This window comes from Amblyomma mixtum, chromosome 3 (genome assembly GCF_055824585.1).
Source record: "Amblyomma mixtum isolate Tamu chromosome 3, ASM5582458v1, whole genome shotgun sequence".
NCBI classification, from domain to species: Eukaryota; Metazoa; Arthropoda; class Arachnida; order Ixodida; family Ixodidae; genus Amblyomma; species Amblyomma mixtum.
Window position 1 is genome coordinate 144015595 of NC_143014.1, and position 21513 is coordinate 144037107.

The window sequence follows — 21513 nt, forward strand, 5'->3', positions numbered from 1 at the left end:
GATGAGAAGATAAAATTAGGGGAAATTCGCCTGTGAACATTTGAAGGAGAAGGCAGGACCGATAGCTATGCTCAGCATCGACATGCATGAAAACGTATTACTTCATAGCACGAAACATGGAGAGCGCGTAAGGGTAGACAACACAAAAGAAAAAAAAAAGTATTTTTTTAAAACAAGCCATTCGACATGACCTGACATTTTTGCCTTGAAAAAAACAGGTTATGGCAAGCCCATGCTGTTGCAGCGAAAAATGAAATAAAATGTGTCGATGGCGACAACATTAAAATAATAGAAGGTGTAGATCTGCGCAGATGGCGAAGAAAAAAATTACACTTAATGAGCTATTACATTGTAAAGAGGGGGGTCATCGTTCGTATATGTAGATCAATGCCATATCCTTGTGTCGGTTTACGCCCCTATGCCCAGACAATTCATCCGAATCATATCATTGTCTGTGTCGACTCAAATAGCTACAAAAGTAGCCGTATACAAGACTTTACATGCATCTATATTTTAGGCTCATTATTCTGCTCTCGGCTGCAAGTTAAGATGGAGCTTAGGTTACGAAGGTGTGTAGAGGGTGTCATATCCTGCACCGTATAGAAATTTGGAAGACATGGTAGTAGAGCCACGGTGGAAAAAAAAAACAGCGCAAACTAAGACAGAAAACACAGAAAAGAGGGGAGACACTACAAGCGCTGTAGTGTCTCCCCTCTTTTCTGTGCTTTCTGTCTTAGTTTGCGCTGTTTTTTTTTCCACCATGAATTCACACCAACTAGCACAAATGTCTGCTTTGCTATAGTAGAGCCACGTTTCCGGGACGCTTCCTTTAATGTTCCAATAGTTTTTAATTGGAAGAAGACATATTTGCATGCATTGCGTAGTCTGGTGCAAGTTTCGTATTCGATACGAGCCCGTATTTTCGAAAGCACCAAAAGCAAACGCCAAAGAAGAAAACTTCCACGTTTATTACCTTTTCCAAAAGTGTCTTATGCTAACCGCATTGCAGGGCAGGTTTAGAAGCAAGCGCACTTTTTATCAATGTGAAAGCGTTATACGGCTTATGGGCAACGAAACCCGTCGTCAACATTGACCAGCAGCAGTGGTCCCATAAATCCAAAATGACGTCACTGCATATTATAGTATAATAAAAATTTCCTGCTAATGAACGGGGACTTGATCCAAGGACTTCCAGACAGCGAAGGCAGCAGGTAATCCATGGGTCACAAAATTGCTTTGCTTCTTAGCAGACTAAAGGGAACCTAGTAAATGCGTTGCCGTACGACTGTATCCTAATGAGTAGGTGTTTTGTGAGCAAGGTAGGTAGAATTGAATCAGTAACAAAAATGATAAAATAAAAAATAAATAAAAATAAATAACAACGCTTCCGCAATGAAAGCACGTAACTAGACTTAGGCGCCTTCGGTAAATTTTCATATCGCTTACTGTAGTCTATGATGACTGCGCCAGAAGTAGGTGACAGGACTTCTTCACGCACTGCCACGTCTCGTTGTCTCCTACAAAAATTGCATCCAAGTTTGGATCGCAACAGTTACATAAAGCACATTTTTTAAAGCTGCTGACACTGGAGCGAAAACTATAAACGTGCACATAATTAGCATACGAAGTAACCACAAGACACATGACAATAAAGCACTACGAAATGTTTCATAGTGCTACTCTGTGGCGACAACCCCTTTCGCCATTTTAGTGTGTCGTGTGCGACCGAAATATAGATTAGGAATGCCCTTCACGCTGGCTCACAAAGTGGCGCAAGTCCTGCTTTCGTCAAATGAGGGAGAAGACCATCTCTATCTCTGCCACTTCTTTCTCTTTTTTTTTCCTGCTCAGATTGTACAATGCAGTGAAATCACGCAAGCCCTTCCTTCGGTTATCAAAAAAACTCCGGGTGAAAGATAAGAGTCCTTCAAGGTTAGGAGCCGAGGGGTGCTTTATAAGCAGACCTTACGCCTGCGGTAAGACGCGTCACCACAGAAGCACAGAGCGGACTCCTCTCTCCACGGAAGCAATGAATCCGAAAGCGCTCATTGCCCTTATGCTGGTCGGCCTGGTCGGCCTGGCCTCTGCGGACCATGACGAGCACCACCACGGTTCCGTCTGCGGTACGTACCAGCGGTATTCCTGTGCTCATGGCTTGTATTCTGTCACTCCGGTTTCTGTTACGATGGATGTGGTGATATTGCAGAATTAGACATTCGCGTTGTTTCAAATTATTTCTACAAGAAAAATTGCGCCAGTGCTCCAAGAGCTGTGAGCTGAGGCGTGCGTTGTGCAATAATTTCAGGGCGCGTGAAGGCGTAGGGGTGCTGTAGAAATGAACCTGCAGTGATGAGCGAGTCATTTCGTGTGGTTCTACTCGCTTTCTAGAAGCTTTTCGCACTTCCATGAAGTGCGTAATAATATGATTATATCTCGGGGCGCGAGCCGATGTTTATATCATTTTTTTCATAAACACCATTATGTGCTCTTGTCGCAAAGACTCTTGGGCTGTTGCTGAACAAAATTCGGCGTGAAGGTTTTCGTTGTGCATATATTTATTACTAACATTAAACTCGGCGCTCCTAACCCATTATCAAAACCAAGACTCTGCACCACCCGTCAAGAGCATACTGTTCTCTTCAGTCAGATGAGAGGAGTATGTTCTGAACGCAGCGCTGAATTCTTTTGAGGGAGGATACTTTCTTTTAGCACTTCCTGAATAATGAATACTGAATTCAAACGACACAAGGCCTGTGAGAATCTAGAGCACGCGGTTAAGTGAAGGTTACAGACGAGGTTAACCATTATTCTATAAGCTCACAATGTATACATATTCTACGTTTCTCTCCTTTACAAATCTTTATTATAATTTTTCCAACAACTCCTACTTTATGATGATCATCACTGATTCTGTCACCACTTCACGCAGGTGTTTTGTTGAGATTAAAAGGTTTTACAGCATCTCTGGTGGCTCTTAATTACCACTCGTTTGCGGCATACCGCCGCTAGGATAAAAATATTATCTTCCCAGAAACTGTTAATGATTGAGCCAGGCAGCATAACAGGGGCCAAATATTACGGGGTCATTATTGCCCTATAGACAAAGGAGAAAGATTTCCTTTTCCGACCATCAAGAATAACGTGCCGCAAAGAACGGAATACAATTCCATAAATTACAGAAAATGTATGCACTATGCTAAATACGAGCAATAATTGCTAGTTAATACGTGTTCTTTTGGCCTGATGACCCTGCCTGAGAAATTGAGAAATTAAATGTGGCACCCTGTTGGAGTTGAGCCGTTTAAAGTATACCTGTAACCACCTCTCTGATCACATGATCACGAGAGCTGTCTCCTTGGGTCGAGTGCCTTTGATTGGTTTTACACAACGGCCCACCCAAGATTCGGAACAGAATGTGCCATGGCTCACAGAGAGCGTCGCACTGCACTCCCTAGCTAGTGAATTTAAATGTATTTTGTTACACCTTTCGCAAAACACTCTGTACGACATTTTTGGTACTGAGTCCGGCATTGAATAATTGTTTAAATGCGATCGTCATTAGCCCTAACAGATTGCAGATGCCTACAAAGGCATTCTTTCCCGTCCTTTAGTGCCAGAAAGATACGATTTCTTATGGATATATGAGCACATCCCTAAACAAAGTCTGTTTCAACATCTTTTTCTTTTTTTTTCTTTTTCAGCTCTGGAAAGAGAAGCACAGGTCGCACTTGTCGGATGCCTCCAGGAGCGCCTCGATGAAGCGGTCTGAGTTTTTATTGATCATTTCTTTCTAGGTAGCTTCAGCATAATTACTAGCATAAGCGCAATGACCGAATTGTTTCATTCATTTCCTAAATCCCTATTATACTATAGTTTTGTGCTCGCTGTGCGAATGTAAGGCGCTATCACCAAGAAGAATATCGGGGCTATATTTTACTTCTCAAGCACGCACGTACAATCATGAAGGTGCGACGCCGAGACAGCGCCGTTATCACATGATCACAACTAAGTGTTAATAGACGGGCCCCTAAGCGGCAGCCCAAATATTTGTAGTTAACGCACGAGGCCACCAGCCATCAGCGGCTCTGTACTCATTAATGCGCCTTTACTGCGTATCTCGTGAATTTACTTTTAATCACACTTGTAAATTAGTTGTCCCATTACGCGCCTTGTGTCGCTCGAACGATGTTGTAAATTCAAGTACTACCATCGGTTTGTCAGCAGATATAGGATGGATAACATGTAATTTTCTACTTATGTTTACAGAACAATTCGGACGGCTTCGGATGCTGGCCATATAGTGTCTTTGCCTTGTTAGAGGAGAAACTGCCTTATATGCTTCCTCTTCTTTTTTAGATTCGGACCAAGCTGAACGCAATGCAGGAGCGCCTCGAATGCGACCAGCTGCACTGCGTTTTCCAGAAAATGTGTGAGCGGAACCAGGGCACTCTGGTGAGTGGGGTCTCATGGTCTGATTTTCTCGGTTTTCCCTACTTCTGCCAGCAGGCGACAATATTGAGGGCACACAATTTTGCATTCTTTTGTAAGTGTTATCTGATTTTAGCGAGAAGGCTCCTATCGAGTCCCTCGTATTAAAGTATACAAAAAAAGCACATTCCTGGCGGTATTCGCGCCCAAATTAAAAAAAAAAAAACAACACCAGAGTGAAATCTCAAACGATGAGGCGCACGCATGCGAATTAACTAATGGGTTCGGGAAGGAACCACGAGCACAGACATTGTTAACAGAAGCCAGTAATGCTAAGTAACGCAAATAACATTATACAAGATGTAGCACAACTGAAAACTTTCTCTATTCTACCTCATTTCGCGCTCCATAGGGCCCAAAATTTTCAACCTGCTTGTTCCGAAATGCAACATCATGAGTTCATGCCGCTGGGCCTTGCGTGGGTGATACATCATTCAAACGACCTTTAGAATAAATAACACCCCTGGTTATAAGAATACAATGCCTGAAATTCCATTGAGGTGAATGGCATTTATTGTTCAGAGGCTTGCAGTGCATGGGTGTTCGTCAGGCTGCTTGCTCTTCAGTGCCTGCCATCGTTGCTATTCATGAACGTGCCTACGGCGGAAGGCTTTTGCAATGGCAGTGGACCTGTTGCTGTCGACCAGCAGCTTCAGGAACTTGACGTGGCTGAGTTTTAAGAACAAGCCTTACTTGCATAGTTGCCAAGGGTAAAAAACGAGGCTTGGCACGCTTTATGGGGGCGAAATTTGGAAGGTATGACTTAAAAATAAAAGAGCGAAGGAAGGTGGTACTGTAATGCAATGTTTGATTTCGAACGTGTGTAGCGAAACGCACTGATTGTCGTGCAACTTCTCTCCCTTTCAATTCAGGAGCACTCTGGAAACGAATTTTTCACGGTAAGTGAGCTTCTGTGTCTGCTTTAAATTTCAAGCTCTGAGGAGCGCCATGAAGCAGTGTCAGTGTTCGTATCATGATAATAACGAACCAGAGATATTCAGCAAAACGTAGACCAAACGCCACTAACCGGAACCTCTCCGCCCAAAAGAAAGCTTAGCCAAAGTAAAAATGTATTTATACATATATTGAAATAAAATTTTCTGTTTGTCTCCAAGCGAATTATAAGGAAGAATAAAATTTAAAATGCAGCTCTTGATAATACGGTTCTTGCACCGAAGGATTAGTGAATAGTTGGTAAGTTCAAAGTAATACAAAGATTTTTTCCCGCGCACAAAAACTTGCCTGTATTCTCAGAGACCACGCTCATGGCGTTTGTGTTCCGCTCCAGTTCTCGAATAACGAAAGACATATGGAAGCAATGACTTCATTGCCCTTTTCATTATTTTCCTTGCCGGCTAATTTCGTTTTCTCCCTTCTCTTTTCAGGATGCCGAGAAGGATGCCTTCCGCACCACCATCTCTGCCTGCCGGGACGCAGCTCACCAAGCTAGCTAGTCACAAGAACTCTAATAAATTTCATTGACAACAAAAATATCACACCAAAGACTGCTTCAATCCTCATTATTCAAAGGGTATTGTGAGCACCGTACTGGGGACGACGGATCTGCGGTCCTCACAAAAGCAAAGGCGAGAAGAGTTGCGTGACTTGCCCATTAGGTCTCCATTAAGTTATCAATACGAGGGGGTACCCAAAAGAAACCGGACTAATTTTTTGAATCGGCACAGCTTCTGTGGTACCGTGTTTTGCCGCTAGGAGCGCATAGAATGAACATTTCAGAGTCGGTAAGCCGAGTGCCGTCGCTGAAGGAGGTCAGACTAGTTTAGGCAGAGTTTTATAGTGACGACTGTTTTGTGTGAGCGTCGTTTTTGCAATGGCTGATTTTCGTGAACAGCGTGCGCCGGTGAAATTCTGATCTTTTCTCGGAAAAGTGGAACGGAAACTCTTGAAATATTCAGAAAGATGTTCAAGGAAGATGCTATGGGTACAACTCAAGTGTTCCTGAATTAAATCCTGAATCAAAGCAACAGTCATGCCAATGGAAAACTTCAAATTCACCTCGCCTCAAGAAAGCTCGTCAGGTGAAACCAAACCTCAAAACAATGCTGATTTGTTTTTTCGACGTGAGAGGAGTCGTCCATTCAGATTTGTTCCGCAGAGTCAGACAGTTAACCAGGCTTTCTGCTTGGATGTTTTGAAAAGATTGGGCTACAGTGTTCGGTGGAAGCGGCCTGATTTGTGGCAGACGGGTGACTGGTTTTTCCACCATGGCAATGCCCCTGCTCATACAGCCCTGTCTCTACCACAAATTCGGACCAAAAATGGCATGCCCTCTGTTCCTCAACCATCATACACACCCGACCTTGCCACGTGCTACTTTCTTTGTTTCCTAGAATGAAAAGACAGGTGAATGGAAAGCGTTTCGCTGATGTTGCTGAGGTGAAGAAAAAAACGACGGAGGGACTGTCAAGCATCACAAAAGATGAATTTAAACATTGTTTTGAAAAATGAAATCAAAGATTCGACAAACGTATCATTGTAAGTGGAGAGTACTTTGAAGGATATTGAAGGCCTGTGCTGAAAAAGTGAACAAATAAGTTCAAACAAAAATAAGTCCGGTTTCTTTTGGGGACCCCCTCGTATGAACATTCTTCAGGTGCCTTTTAATACGATGACATTAGAGTTTTTATAACACCAAAACCCAAAATGATATCCGATGTCAAAAAATTAGCTGCTTAGTCGAGAAAGATCTCGTGACCTCGTGACGTCGTCGCAACCTGCCCACTATGGCAAGTGAAAGTCTGGTGACCGGATTGTTAGCAATCAGCGAGCAATTAATGATTTGTCGGTAAAGGTCACGTCACAACCCGCCCACCAGGTTGTGAGCGACCCCATTTCTAGACAGCACCATAGATGGAGAATCGAAATCAAAAGTACAAAGAAACACTAGTATACGCAAATGTCGGCCCAGTCACGGCACAGCGGATACCTGCTACTGCAACTAGCAGTTCAAATATAGCAGTTGAAGGAGAAACAACTGCAAAGAAACTGACGCCATCAAACAAAAATTTACAACAAAAGCTTCGACAGATGGGAACTATAATGGTATTCGAGTCCACTCTCAACGTGACTTAAGCATCTGCATAGTTTTTTTTTTTCGTATATAATATTATGATGTACAGGTTTCTAGAACTAGTTCCGGACACATGCTAACTGATTCATAATCCAAACTTCGGTACCCCACAGCGGGCACTTGCGGGATCGGCTTAAATTTCTAATGCCTGTCGTGCCCGCACTATTGGGAACGGGTGAACCTTGCAACTATCTTACCGCGGAATCAGGACTTCGACATGTGCGTTTGCAGAAAATACGTGCTTTCCATCGCGTAAACCACGTCGGTATTTCAGGAGTAATAATATACCACATTCAAAACTGCGCACCGCGTCTTATACCTCCTGCTTTGTTCATCCTACTCTCTCTAGTATGTTTCATGGTGCAGTGTATGAAATGCGAACTGCAAAATTGGAATCAGTGCGGTCATTAATTCCCGAAAAAGAACACTTATGAAGAAACCGATAAAAAAAAGGCGGTTACAACCACCGAAAATACGAGTCTTAAAACATGCTCTTGTCATGAAGGCATCCCAATGGGGTCATTTGGTCCGTATGTCCGTGTAGGCTGTTCTATGATAGTCTCAAGAATCACGAATCCGCGCTTACTTGACACCACTGAAGACTTAGTGTTCATCCCATCGCTGTAGAGATATCTAATGAGCAGTTCCTCCCTTAACTGATATATACTCCACCTGAAGGGTTTGGTCTCAAAAATACGTTGGACTTGAAATCGCAGAGGATTGTTACATGTAATATTCTGGTATTTTGCGAACTTCTTTAGTTCCGAGAAAGAGGAAACCATCTGCTCAGGAGGCGCGCGGTTGAATTCATTGTTAATCTAAAAATGCTCTGTAGCTTTTTCTTGACACCTGGGTCCTGAAGCTAATTAGAATCACGGTTTATTGTTGCCTAATCAATTAAGCTAGGGTGAGACTGTTTTTCCACGATTGGCTGTAGTGTAGTTACATTAAAGCTATGACAAGAAGATTTGCATCAATTTTCTAAACGGATGCAGTTCACGTTAGAGCTCAAAACTGGACTAAAATGTTATCAATTATTTTAGTTTGTTTGTTTTTTTACTTCTGCACTTTTCTCTTGAAATATACTTGATGCAGAGCTCTGTAATTTTCGTTGAAAGTTTGGTTTAGCTTTATCTAGTTTAACTGCCGAAAGCGGACTCCGGCCATGAGGGACGCCGTAATGGAAGCGCTTCATTAATTTTGACCACCTGGAGTTCTTTAGCGTCCACTGGCCTCTGGCAGTTCGCATCCACCGGAATGAGACGGCCGCGGCCAGAACTGAAACCGCGTATGTCTGATCAGCAGCCATTCACCAAAAACACTCAGCCACCGCTGTGACTGGATGAATGTAAACACAGTTATATTACACAATCAGCGTTAAAATGATGCGCTTTGAGGAAAGAATAGATTTGGTATCTTTATTTTTTTCTTTCTGTGTGCTGTAAATTTGCCACCCATGAAAGGTTTCTTTTTGGGCCGCAAATATACAGTCTCCCAGGTTATTTATTCGGGTTTCAGTCATGCAAAATGCATTGACTGAAAGCTGGGAAACATTATTTTTGTTTACGCCCAGTAATTCTTCAGAAAAAGCCACAAAAAGGCCTAGAAATGCTGTTCAGAAAAAAAAAGTACATAAATTTTAAAACTCGCTTTCTCCTCGAAGCGACCACGAAATAAGCAATGCAAATCTAAAGTCTACTCTAGGTTATGTTGCAACCTGTCGCCATCCTTTAATGACGACGCCTGTGTGTAATGACAACTATAAGGAATCTGGGTCTCACTTCCACCGCGTGTTGTAAAGAAAAATTCAGGAGGCATTTTGATGATAAATCCTTTAGCGCGGTGTTGCTGCTTGTGTCACTGACGTGTGGTTAAGATGTTAATTAAATGCACAATTGTTTGTGAATCTTAAATGCTGGAGACACTGGGGGGCATTTGGGAGGCATCCGTCTGATTCGACGCCTTTCTGCAAACATTCTCCAGCGTCCTAGACAAGGAGAACTACATGTGCGTTGGTAGGAAGTAGCGTAGCCATTAGCACGCTCGTCTGCGGAACGGAAGGATGGAGGTTCGAATACTGTCGTGCACAAAGATTTCTTTTCTGGTCTGACTAGGAAAGCGTGACACCTCTGCTGACAACCTTCTGTCGACAACGACGAGGCGTTAAAGGCTTTCTCCTAAAAAAATGAAAAAAAAAACCTGGAAATCGTCAATGCCTTATTGCAGTGTATTCTCTAAAAACTCTACACGTGCTCTATCAGAAGATAGCGATATGTAGAGATCAATTTTTTTTTTGTACAAAACGATCTGGGGTGAAAGAGATTCACATAAAGCCTGTGAAAACTCCTACATTTCCGCTCGATGTCATCATAAAGCGATCTGAAAAGCACTTTTTGCGCCTTGAATATCCAGTTGTATATTTTCTCAAAGCTAATGAAATGTTCTTTCACCAGGCATTAGAAATGTATCAATTTATTTTTTCATAAAACACTCTGATATCACCTGAAGTAAATGCAATAAATCATGAGTGATGAGAACTACAAATATTTTTAGAAAATTCTAGTTCGTTATGTTTATCCAGGCTACCATTCGGAATCCAAACCCGGGCGCATATTTGTTGCGTTAGCATAGTAGCACCACCTGGTAATGCTGCGAAATGGCCTACGAGGGTTATAGTTTCCATTGCGATGGAGACAAAGAAAAATTTAATCAACATCATCAGCCCAACTTCGTTATGTGCTCGACAAAGGCCTCTCCACTATATCTCAGCCTAAAAGTGTCCTTTGAGAGCTGCGGCCGTCTTACCGCAGCAAACATCCTAATCTAGTCCGCCCACCTGAAACTTTGCCGCCCCCTGGTATACGCTTGACTTTGATTGAAATCCATTATATTGCCCTAAGGGACCATCGGTTATCTTTCCGTCGTATTCCATATCCTGATCAATGCCATTGCTTATCTTCGATTCCTTGAACAATTGCAACTTGAACAATTCTGCTATCTTCCTGTCTCTTAACGTTACGTCTATCATTTTCGTTTCCATAGCTCGCTCCGCTATCTTCAATTTCAAGCTTTTCGTTTGCTTCCAAATTCCATCTACATTGGCTACTACCGATAGGATACAGCTTTATATTCTTTTTGTAAGATATTTATGGGATTGTCATTCATCGCTTGAACACTAAGGTCACCGTCATCGGATAAAGCTGAACATCTATTTTGCTGCGAGATCCTGAGCTCTCCTGTTTTACCTCTTACCGTCCACTCCTTTACATGTTCTTTCCTTTCTAGTTTTCCCTGTCCCCTCTTCAAATCTAATTCGAGACCTCGCCATGCTATGGTCATCACATCTCACAATGCCGAGCCCCATCTTGCACGATGCCAGGACGCGGGAAAAATATGGTGTATTTCATTTCCGATCTCCCCATTCGGGCTTTCCCAAGTCCTCTTCTGGTTTTCCCGTTTCCGGAAAATGGTATTATTGACCCGCAAAACTGTTTTGTTCTGCGACCTCTACTATAGTAGCTCTCCCCTGCTCCTCGTAGAACCTATGACTCATTGTCTGTCCAGTCCTCCACTGCCTGGTCACCTGCCTGCTTCTTTCCTAGCTTCAAATTGAACTCACCCGTCAGTACAGTGTGCTGCGCATTTACTGTACTCATTACAGATCTTCCAGGTTTCTGCCCAATAGGTTAGTGTACCAATAAGATGCAGATGCTATACAATGTGTTTCCTGTAGCTTTAGCCAAGGATTTTAAAAAAGCCGCCCTCCACTACGGCGTCTCTCATAGCCTGAGTCGCTTTGGGACGTTAAACCCCCATAAACCAAACAATAAACCAAACTTTGCGAAGCCACCTGACGGCCAACAAAATTACGTTGATTTCATCCACCTGCGATCCACTGCTTGGAGTTGTTGGCCTTGCAGGTTTAAGCAGAAAAAAAAACTATGAACGTACGTCCAATTCATGCTCGGAAACTCCGTTCTAACCGCAAAATGAGTGTACCCTTCAGATGTACGCTGGCTATTAGTACGTGTTAAAATTTGTGTCAAAGATCGCCAGCCTGAAGCGTGGTGAGACAACGGGATGATTGCTTAAAAAGTGCAGTTCTACATCTCAAGGCACCGCTTCACTGCACTTTAGACAAACGCCAGGTACAGATCCTCGTCAAGCCTTGTCTAGAAGCGGAGTGCCTTCTGCACGCAGACTGTCAACTCTTGAAGAGCTGTTACTGGGTTTAGGAGTTTTCCTTCGGCATGTAAAGGTACTGACAAGGTTACTTATCGTAACAAGCCACCTTCAACTCACAGCATGCAGAAACGGCACGAAAAAGTGTGATCTTCAGGCTTCCGCAACACTTCAGCAGGAGTTCCAAATCTGGCGTCATAATACTGTCAAGGTGATAGGAGGCCTTCTCACTCGTTCGGGATTTAGTCCGCGGTGACTTTTTTGTCATTTTCAATACTTAAAATGTTCTGAAGAGTTTGCTGCTTTCATTGTTCGTTCAGTGACCGAAGAAAAGAGCAGAAATATATTACAACCCATAAAGAGTTGTTCTGGCGCGAAGCCGACTGTAGCCGGAGACATTCAGGAGCTAGCCAAACGTTTGCGCTTGGTGTGTGTTTATATGTATGCCCTGCGATCTATTTGCGATGTGTCGGTTAGAAAAATGGTTTATAAAGGTTTAGGAGAATCCATATTGCGATATGGAATAACCATTTACGGAACTGCATCACTGTATAAACTAAACATACTAAGCCGCATACTGTGCAGAATTGCATCTAATCTCGCCTACGGAACTAGCTGTCATGATAAAGCGGTAAAAGCTAGTATGGAACATTTTGAGATGCTACCTGTACACAAGCAATTTATCTTTGAAATATTGCGCAAAAATTTCTTCCACAGCGTCTTTAAAAGCGACAACATTAAAGCACGGCCTCTCCGTCAGTCGGAAAAATACGTCATACCACGGATTTACACCAACTATGGGAAAAAACCCGCAGTCATTATGTTCCTGATTACTTCAATAAGATACAAACAACCCCGAGCATTAATGGATTAAAACAACTTAATAAGTTTCTTCGATCGTGGTTGAATAGTAATACTGAGTGATAAATTTTTAATCTATTTTTTTTTCTTTTCTTTCCATGTTCTCAGCGTTGTCATTTCGTGCATGAAAACGGTGGATGCTTTCTTGTACTCGATGTTTTTTGTTCATGTATTCGCCTTGCACCGCGGGAGCAGTATCTGAGTCTGTCTGGTTTCAGCTCTTTAGTGTTTTTATGTTTTATTGCATTGCGGAAGCAATTTCTGAGTCTGTCTTGTTCGAGCTCTTTTTTTTTTTGCGTGTGTGTGTTTTATTCACCGCTGATCATGTACTTCACACTCCGGCTGCCCAGCCACGCACACAAGCGATAACGCTTACGCGGGCTGGAGCATGTACTTGCGAATTGAAGTGAATAAAAGATATTATTATTATTATTATTATTATTATTATCCCATGAACGAAACGGCAGATGCCCCTCAAAGGCAGCCCTCGAAGCAATGATGTGGACCCTGTCATAACGTGGCGGTGAACCGCTGCCTTATACTAAGTACGGCAACATTAGCTCACAGTCAGGATTGTGTGATTAACCACAGATTTATTGTCATGTCAGTAAAAATCGCTGAAGACATAGGCTAGAGTGAGGGGCATTTACCGCTTCGTTCTGGGGTCGTATCCGACTATGTATTTAAAAACACCGGTGTTCCACTTAAATAAGAGAGAGAAGTGTATATGTGTGTTTTACCTAGTTGTTTTCACTTGCTTTTTTTTCTTGACACTGGGGTTTTTGCGCATACCTCTCTTGGTTTGGTTTGGTTAATGGGGTTTAACGTCCCAAAGCGACTCAGGCTATGAGAGACGCCGTAGAGGATGGCTCCGGAAATTTCGACCACCTGGGGTTCTTTAACGTGCACTGACATCGCACAGTACACGGGCCTCTACAATTTCTCCCCCAAAGAAATTCAACCGCCGCGGCCGGGATCGAACCCGCGTCTTTCGGGTCAGCAGCCGAGCACCATAACCTGTGAGCCACCGCGGCGGCAGATACCACTTTTCAGCCATGAGCTTTTGTTTATGTTTTTGTTTTCCGGTCCGGTGACTTCGGGTTAGAGGTATTACTTTTTTTTCGGAGATAATTTGCCTGATTCCAAGTACGGGTCTAATTATGATCATTCATGAGGTAATTGCTTGTTCATGGGATGCTCTTGTTAAAATAGAAATAAAGATAAACATGCGTGGATATTGTGTGCACAAGGGCACCACACATATCGCTGAAGAAAACCGACATTTCTTCCCCGAGAAATAACTTTCGCCGAAAAAACCTCCGAAAATGGCGTTCTGAAATAAACACCGAGAAAAGACCGCAGAATTTCCAGAAAGAAAACAGCGGACAGCTCAAGCCCTACGTATACTGCGACAGTCAGTGTGTGTCTGCTCCTGGCCCTGCTTCCTTTTTCGCTGGTTTTTCTCGCTTGACCGTGCACCAACTCGCCAAGCAGATCTTCACTTCTGAAATCCGAAACACACAGCGGCAAAATTTCTTTAGAAAAGCGCTCTCATTATCAATTCACCAACAAAGCTTAGGCTGTATATATGCTGTATATATGCTGGACCTCTCGTTTGTTGTTTTATTTTTTCACCATTCGGTGGGTAAAAATCGGGGAATATATTTCAGCGCGAATTTAAGAAAAAATGGGCTGTTCAGCAAAAATTTCTGTAATTTGGTTTTTCCCGGCTTTTTTCTGCAGAAAATTAGTGTCTATCATCAGCGGTCGCCTTTGTTCGGATCACAAAACGTCCTATTCTTTTCTGAGAATTTCTGAAATAACATAAAAATGGCAGGTTGCGCTGGAAAACTTTTTCCTGCATCAGATTTTTTTTCCAACTGTCACTATTAATACGTCGCGTGCACTAATAATCTCCTAAGTAACATTGTCGCAACAGTGCAAGACCTGCCTGCCTGAAACGCTGCGAAAACAAGTCATTCAACACCACTGCGCCCATTTTAAATGCTTAAGAGCAGGACATTTTTATCCTGGATAGCGCTCGATAACATGATACCGAATAAGAGCCAGGTCAATACGCCTGTTTTGGCCTCTGGTTCTAAGCACACGCTCGATCTCTCGATTCTCTCATGCCGGATTGTTTTGTTAGAGGGTCCGAAACTCTTAAAGAAAGGCACATTGCTTTAGATTCGTTTCAGCCCCGGGTCTATATTGTGACCTACGGCGGGCAGCAGAAAACAGACAGATGGTTTTAAATAGCCAGCGAATAATTAAAACTCGTAATTAGCATTTCATGTTTCTAATGTAGAGGGACTGTTGTATTTAAAGAATTCGAGCTCGTCATCCAAACAGGGGAGCTAATTAAGGCTGTGGTTTGGGCAAGATGATAGTCATTAGTTTTTAAGCACCGCGGGAAGACAGGACAGACGAAAGAGAAAAAGCACGCGCTTGTGTTGCGTTCTTTTTTTTTTCGTCTGTCCTGTCTTCCCGCCCTCTTTACCAATGAGTACATCTGGGACAAAAATTTCGGCGAAAAATTTGTTGTAGGCGTTAAGAGGCAAAATAAGTAACCCTGTGAGGCGGCTTCACTCCGCAACACAGCTGCTGGGAGCACCCCTGTCTTCTGGCACATTCCAATCAGTGATCCCGAGCAAGTTTCCTGCGCCGCGAAACCGAAGAGTGTGTTTCAAACTTTCAATGCTGAAATGAATTCAGATCCGGAAATCGGGTTGTACTACGATGCAGTGCATGATCCTTAGACTTTCTGGGCATCTTGATCTGTCGCGTATTAGGAGAGTTGCTCCGGATCGCCGATTGGAATACGCTCAAGAAGTACTTTGATTTGGGCTAGTTGGTTCATATCTTGAAAGTGGTTCGGACGGCGCCCGTCCTGTTGTGTTCGTGTCTCCTTTGTCTTTGTTGTTTTCGCGCCGTCCGGACCACTTTCATGGAATACGCCACTTGATAGCTCCGCCCTGCGCTTTGTGTCACACTGCTGACGTCGTCTGAGGGCCACACTGGCGAACACGGGTTGCTGCTCCCAGCTTTGCATTTATCAGCGCCCTTGTGGTTCCCAGCCGCTTCGGAACGAAATGCGCCCTGTCATTGCGTTTGCGATCCGGCCTCAAGATGATTGCATGGACATTGTCGTTTGTGGAGGGTGCAAAATGAAGGATCATGCCATTTTCACTTGTGGCGTGCGACAACATCAGCCTTGGAATGGCGTCGCAATGAATAAGTGGACACCTTGGTATATATGTAACTAGGGACAAATGCAAGTGTCCGGCAGCGCAGTTTTCAGCTGCCAAGGGAGACGCTGGGCCAAGAATGGCTGAGCATAAATGACAATGACGAGGAGCAAAATGACTCAGACCACAGGAGGCCTCCGTGCAAGGTACACAGCCTCCCGAAAAACAATGCAAAAATGATGTAAGCAGGAGTTATTCCTTTGCCGCATTGGTCAGGAAAATCAACCTTATTCTCACTAGCTCCACCGCGATTTCTATCTCGAAACAGCCACCTGCCCGTGCAGTGGCGCTTCGCTTAAGTGCTGCACCACGGTGCCGGTTACGGCATGAGGACTTTTTCAGTAACGACCACATCATCAGTTAACAGACAACCGCAGATGATGCAATGAGGTAGAGGGAGATGGCACAGTTAGCGAAGAATCAGAATTGGAATAGATTAGCCAGTGAAAGAAGAGAGCTAGCGCATTTACTCTCTAAAGTACAACATTTGATCGCCCCTCAATTTTTTTTAACAGTTTTGCCGACAGGTTTTGTGGCGACAGCGAGGAGGTCTGAGCACATGTTCGGAAAGATGAGCTTGAAACAACCGCGCTTGTGTTCGTAAGAGGAAAGCCAGAAGCCAGCATTCGTCAAATAGCGCAGTAAGGGTGCACTAAACACATCAGTACGGAGCATCCTTGTCACGCACTGCAGGCCCCCTTTTCAAGTTTGTTTGAAGCAGCAGTTTGAACGCAGGCTCAAGTTTCATAACTGGGCCCACTACCAGTTACACAGAGATCCTGACTTTGGACGTCTTTTTTTTTATTTGGGCGGATGAAGCAGAATTATGCCGCAGTCCTTTTCCGAGCCTGGAATATTGCTAACTGTGCCCATGTGAACCATCACAGGCTTCAAATGAGCAAATACCAATAAAGCGGGCCGTCACAGCGTGGTGCGGCATAGCGACGTGCCGAATAGTAGGCCCCCATTTTTTTAAGAGTCACTCACTGGGATAAAGCAATACAAAGAAATTTTGGCAGAAGTGGAAGATTCAGTGCAGACTCGCCTGTCAAAGTGCTCAGGGAAACATGGTACCAGGATGATGAAGCGCCAGCGCATTCTCCTGGACTTGCTACGAAGCATCTCAGTGCAAGGTTTCCGCTAGAAGGAACCGGTGGACAAATAAAAAAAGTCATTTCTTTATTTACTTTTCTTTTATTCTGTGGAAGATTTCCGCTGCAAAAAAAAAAGGATGCAACGGCCCTTTCCCATGGCCACCAATGCATTCGTCTTCGACTACTTTCTTTGGGGCACATAAAAAACGACGTTTACATTACTGAGGTCACCAGTGCATAGGACCTAAACGCCAGGATCGTGACCGCATGCGCTGTGTTTCAGTCTGCAATGCTGAGGTGGGTACCTGATTGCGCCTGTGAGCGATGTATAATACCTGTATGTGTTGGGCTTCATTTACCAATCGTCATTTTAGATATGACTCCTACAATTCCCATTTTTCTGCTAAAACGACAACATTGACAATTTGCATTAATTCAGGGAGGCAAACAGTCGATTACTTTTTTTTCACTCAGGATTTGAGTGTTATAAGTTCGTATTTGTTCTAGCAGGATTTCGAGGGCAGAAGACGGTCACCAATAAAACATGACAGAAACTTTAGCATGAAATGTTTTCGCTGAGTGGGGTTTTCAAATAGCCAAGTTTACTGCATCAATCGTTTAACAAAACTATTCATTTGACGATATGTACCAGGCACTGTTCGTTAAATGCGCTCTCAGCAAGTTAATCATCAGCCCCATAAAGGATCATTTTAACCTTCGTCCAGTCCGTTAACGTCGGGAGACAGCTCGTTTATCGAGAGCTTGCGTATTCGCTTTGCATAGACAACTACAGCCTAAAACCTACAACTACAGTCCAGTGGGCCTCTAGATTAGCAGCAGAAGGGATAGCAGAAGAGCTTCACGCTCAACCTTTTTCCAACTAGGATGTCACGATAGATAACACTCCACCACAATACATCAAATGTGCTCAAAAGTTTTACGGTAGCAAAGGCACGCTGCTCTCATCGTTCACGCCGCAGTTGAAAGTGATGGGCCTTTGCTTTTGGCTCAGATTCAAAATTTTACCTCGAAGGGAAGGTGGCTCTGCAATGATTCATCCACCTTGGAGAGGCGCAGTACTGAAGGGGGATAGGGTTTCGTTATTCCCTTGGCTACTGCAGGGAACAAAAAGAGGGTTCAGCCGTAACAATACGATTCATCCCGATGTGATTGAACCAGAAAGAAGTGCTCTGAAATGCTTTAAATAATCTCAAGACGTCGCTAAAAGGAACAGGGCGAAGAAGGCACACTAAAATGACGGGAATGGCGACACTTACAACTGAACTTGGTTTGGAAATGCCTGCTCACTTATAATACAGCCGAGTCATATCCCAGATGGCCAGGTTTTTTAGGTTCTGCGAAAGGACATCTGTGTGATGTGCCTACGATCTCTCTGCTTGCATAGTTTGGAAGACGGAGGATCTTTAGTCTCTCTTGTGGTTACGGGACGGACGGATCTGCTTCAGAGATGGAACTGCGGAGATGGTTGCAAAGTCGCGCCGCTGGACAGTGACAGATTGCTGGGGCTGGCTGGCTGGTTCCTGGGGCTGGTGAAAAAGGACCAAGCACATCTCAACACGAACACGCTCCTTTCCTGAATGCCTTCCTCTTCTTTCCGTCGTGAAGGCGCTATCCACATTATCACGATAAGCATGGTCCAATGAGAAAAGTTGGAAGTGAGTGTATGGCTTGCACGTTTAAGAAACTCGCACCGGATAACAAAGGGATTATAGAAAAAAACAGAGACCCGATGCAGACGACTGCCCTGAATGCGTTTATTTTTCGTCGTCGTTTTTACCCTCCAAAGGTTTATCATAACCAGCTAACACAAATATAAGATCGGCATGTATTAGTCGTCTTTTATTACTGCGCTGTACTATCGGTCTTATCCAAACAAGCCATATTACGTCAGATTCGTGCTCTTCCCAGCGATAGGTCTTTTAGACACTGATCGGATTTCTGTCTGATTATTGTGCTCGTCCACTCTTCACTAATCTGCGGGCGCACGCTCGTAGATGTTTGTTTTTGAGTTGTGGTTGCTCTAAATTTTTTGGTTCTCGCGATTTAATTTCGCGTTTTGGTATTCTAATTTTCGCACCTTCATCACTATCGCATGTTGCACATCGGGCACCGAAACGAAAACAATCAGCCACAACCGCCGCCACCACCACCTTCAAAGGGCGGCAAAAAATGTTGCGTTACTAATAAGCTCGATGACAGGAATACGATTTCTCTGACAGCAATCGCTACGCCGACATGCCGTTGGCGTGAAAAGCCCCTGTACGATCTCTAACTCGGGATGATGCCCAGAAGAGTTCAAGATGCGAATAAGGCTGCAAGATATGAAACTGTAGTTATCTCAGAGGCGCATTTGCACGGAGAACGGAAAAGAACGCAGTCTCTAGGCTTGAAAAAGGAGAAGACAAACGGGCATGTTGTATGGCCTAGATAATGGTTGCCTGTCTCAGAGTCATCAGCGCAGCATATCGTTGCAAGAGGTTTGAGTCAGCGGTGGTGGAGACAGTTATACGAGACGTTTTCTGGCCGTTGTGCCGTAGCGACGCCGCACGCTATCGCTCCTGAAGAGAAGCACCCTTCGCTGCAGACTTTCGTAACAGGGCCATCTTTTGCCACGAACTTGCACATTCAAGATACGCCTTCTGGATTCCTTTCCTTCTTTGAATCTTGGCTTTTTTGTGATGCGTTTAGTTGTGTAGGCGCCTTGTCTCCGAGCTGCTGTTCTATCACGAATTCCTAGAAATTTGGAACGATGGAAACATCTGTAAAGGCAACGTGACCTAGGGTATTCGAACGATTTTATCATCTCCATTTTGTCTATGCGACCAATGCCTGTCTTTTCGATAGCACTCACAGGAACATAACGGAAAGCTAGCGAAGGTCGCAACGATGCGCAAGGAGCAAAGCTCTTGACATTAATAATTTACAAATAAAACCCATAAAGCATGTTTTGCAGTTAATTGTTCCTGTTCTCACGTACATTTTTAATTTGATCATTAAGGATGGTGAGTTTCCTATGGAAATGAAAAAATCAAGGGTAACAGTCATACACAAAGGTGGCGACCGAAATGATGTTAAGAATTACAGGCCAATATCAGTAATACCGGTGTTTTCGAAAGGGCTAGAAAAAATACTGTCATCTAGATTAACACATTTTTTTGATAAGATGAAGCTTTTTTCTGACGCGCAGTATGGATTTAGAAAGTGGAGATCTACTGAAAATGCTTTGTTAACATTGAAAGAAAAATGCCTGGAAAACGTAGAAGATAAGCTTTTCACCCTCGGCCTATTCATCGACTTTTCTAAGGCGTTTGACTCCCTCAGCCATGACATTCTTTTACACAAATTACATCTACACGGAGTACGAGGAACACCCCTTAACCTCATCGGATCTTATTTACGCAACAGAAGCCAGTCTGTGCATGTTAGTAATAAGCAGTCCTCTTTTCTACCCATTAAAGCCGGAGTGCCACAGGGCAGTATTTTAGGACCCTTTCTCTTTAATGTATACATTAATGACATTGTAACCATTGATTCAAAAGCTCAATTTATTATTTATGCCGATGACAGTAACATACTGTTATCTGGCCCTGATGAAAATAAACTTGTAATATGGTGTAATGACCTGCTCGAAAAATTGGTTTTCTGGTCACAGTCTAATGGACTAAAGATTAATCCGAGAAAAACAAAAGTAATTATTTTTCGGCCACGAAACAAAATGGTGAATCTACAACAAGTTGTTCAGTGCGAAGGGGAAGAAATTGCTATTGTTAAGGAACATAAAATTCTAGGAGTCACCTTTTCAGAAACATTAACGTGGGATTCACACATTGACAACATGTGCACAAAACTTTGTAGAACAGCCGGCGCCTTATCGCGATGCCGTTCTTTTCTCCCAGTTCATATTAAACTTCAAATATACCACGCCTTGTTCTCGTCATATATTAATTATTGCAATTTAGTATGGCTAACAACTACTAAAGGGAACATTAAAAAGATCCACATGTTACAAAAAAAGATTGTGCGCAACATAGCTAACATTGACTACTTTTCTTCTACTCAACAGTATTTCCGTCAGTACAATATCATCCCGATACAAAATATGTATGAATTTCGCATGTTGCGCACATTTTATGTTTCATCACGCCCTTTCAGACAATTTATTTCTACAATCGCATCCCTTCAGCATAACAGCAATAATGCATTTACACGTAGCACTGATTTGTGGCAAATTCCCCGTTTCCGCACCAATTACAAACTACAGTCCCTTAAGCACAACCTCCCGTTAATTTTAAATAAACACTCGCAATTTACGAAACCCAGCCTTAACCAGTTGCGACAGTACTTTTTATCCGTATAGATGTTCTGGTGAATAACTGTTTTCCATTGTCCCAAATATCTTTCTTTATATTTTTGTTCCACATCATACAATCATTGTAACCACATTATATAACTGTTTGTTATTTTCTTGTGCTCTGTTTTTCTCTCTTGTGTTCGACTGATGTTATTTATTTTGATTTTGAATGTGTTG

General features: G+C 43.3%; 1 protein-coding gene across 1 annotated transcript; it reads left to right on the plus strand.

The window, feature by feature from the left end:
- Nucleotides 1-1964: 1964 nt before the first annotated feature.
- Nucleotides 1965-5991, plus strand: LOC149352235 (uncharacterized). The gene is made up of 5 exons (XM_089581399.1): nucleotides 1965-2123; nucleotides 3702-3763; nucleotides 4357-4452; nucleotides 5361-5387; nucleotides 5874-5991. The coding sequence occupies exons 1-5, from the start codon at nucleotides 2030-2032 to the stop codon at nucleotides 5940-5942; spliced, it is 348 nt and encodes a 115-aa protein (XP_089437525.1). The 5' UTR covers nucleotides 1965-2029; the 3' UTR covers nucleotides 5943-5991.
- The last annotated feature ends 15522 nt before the right edge of the window (nucleotides 5992-21513 follow it).

Bases quoted from the DNA above. Each gene is read 5' to 3' on its own strand.
- LOC149352235 (XM_089581399.1), top strand. From the start codon at position 2,030: ATGAATCCGAAAGCGCTCATTGCCCTTATGCTGGTCGGCCTGGTCGGC. The intron at 3,764-4,356 runs GTCTGAGTTTTT...CTTCTTTTTTAG, and splicing joins AGGAGCGCCTCGATGAAGCG to ATTCGGACCAAGCTGAACGC. The intron at 5,388-5,873 runs GTAAGTGAGCTT...TTCTCTTTTCAG, and splicing joins CTGGAAACGAATTTTTCACG to GATGCCGAGAAGGATGCCTT.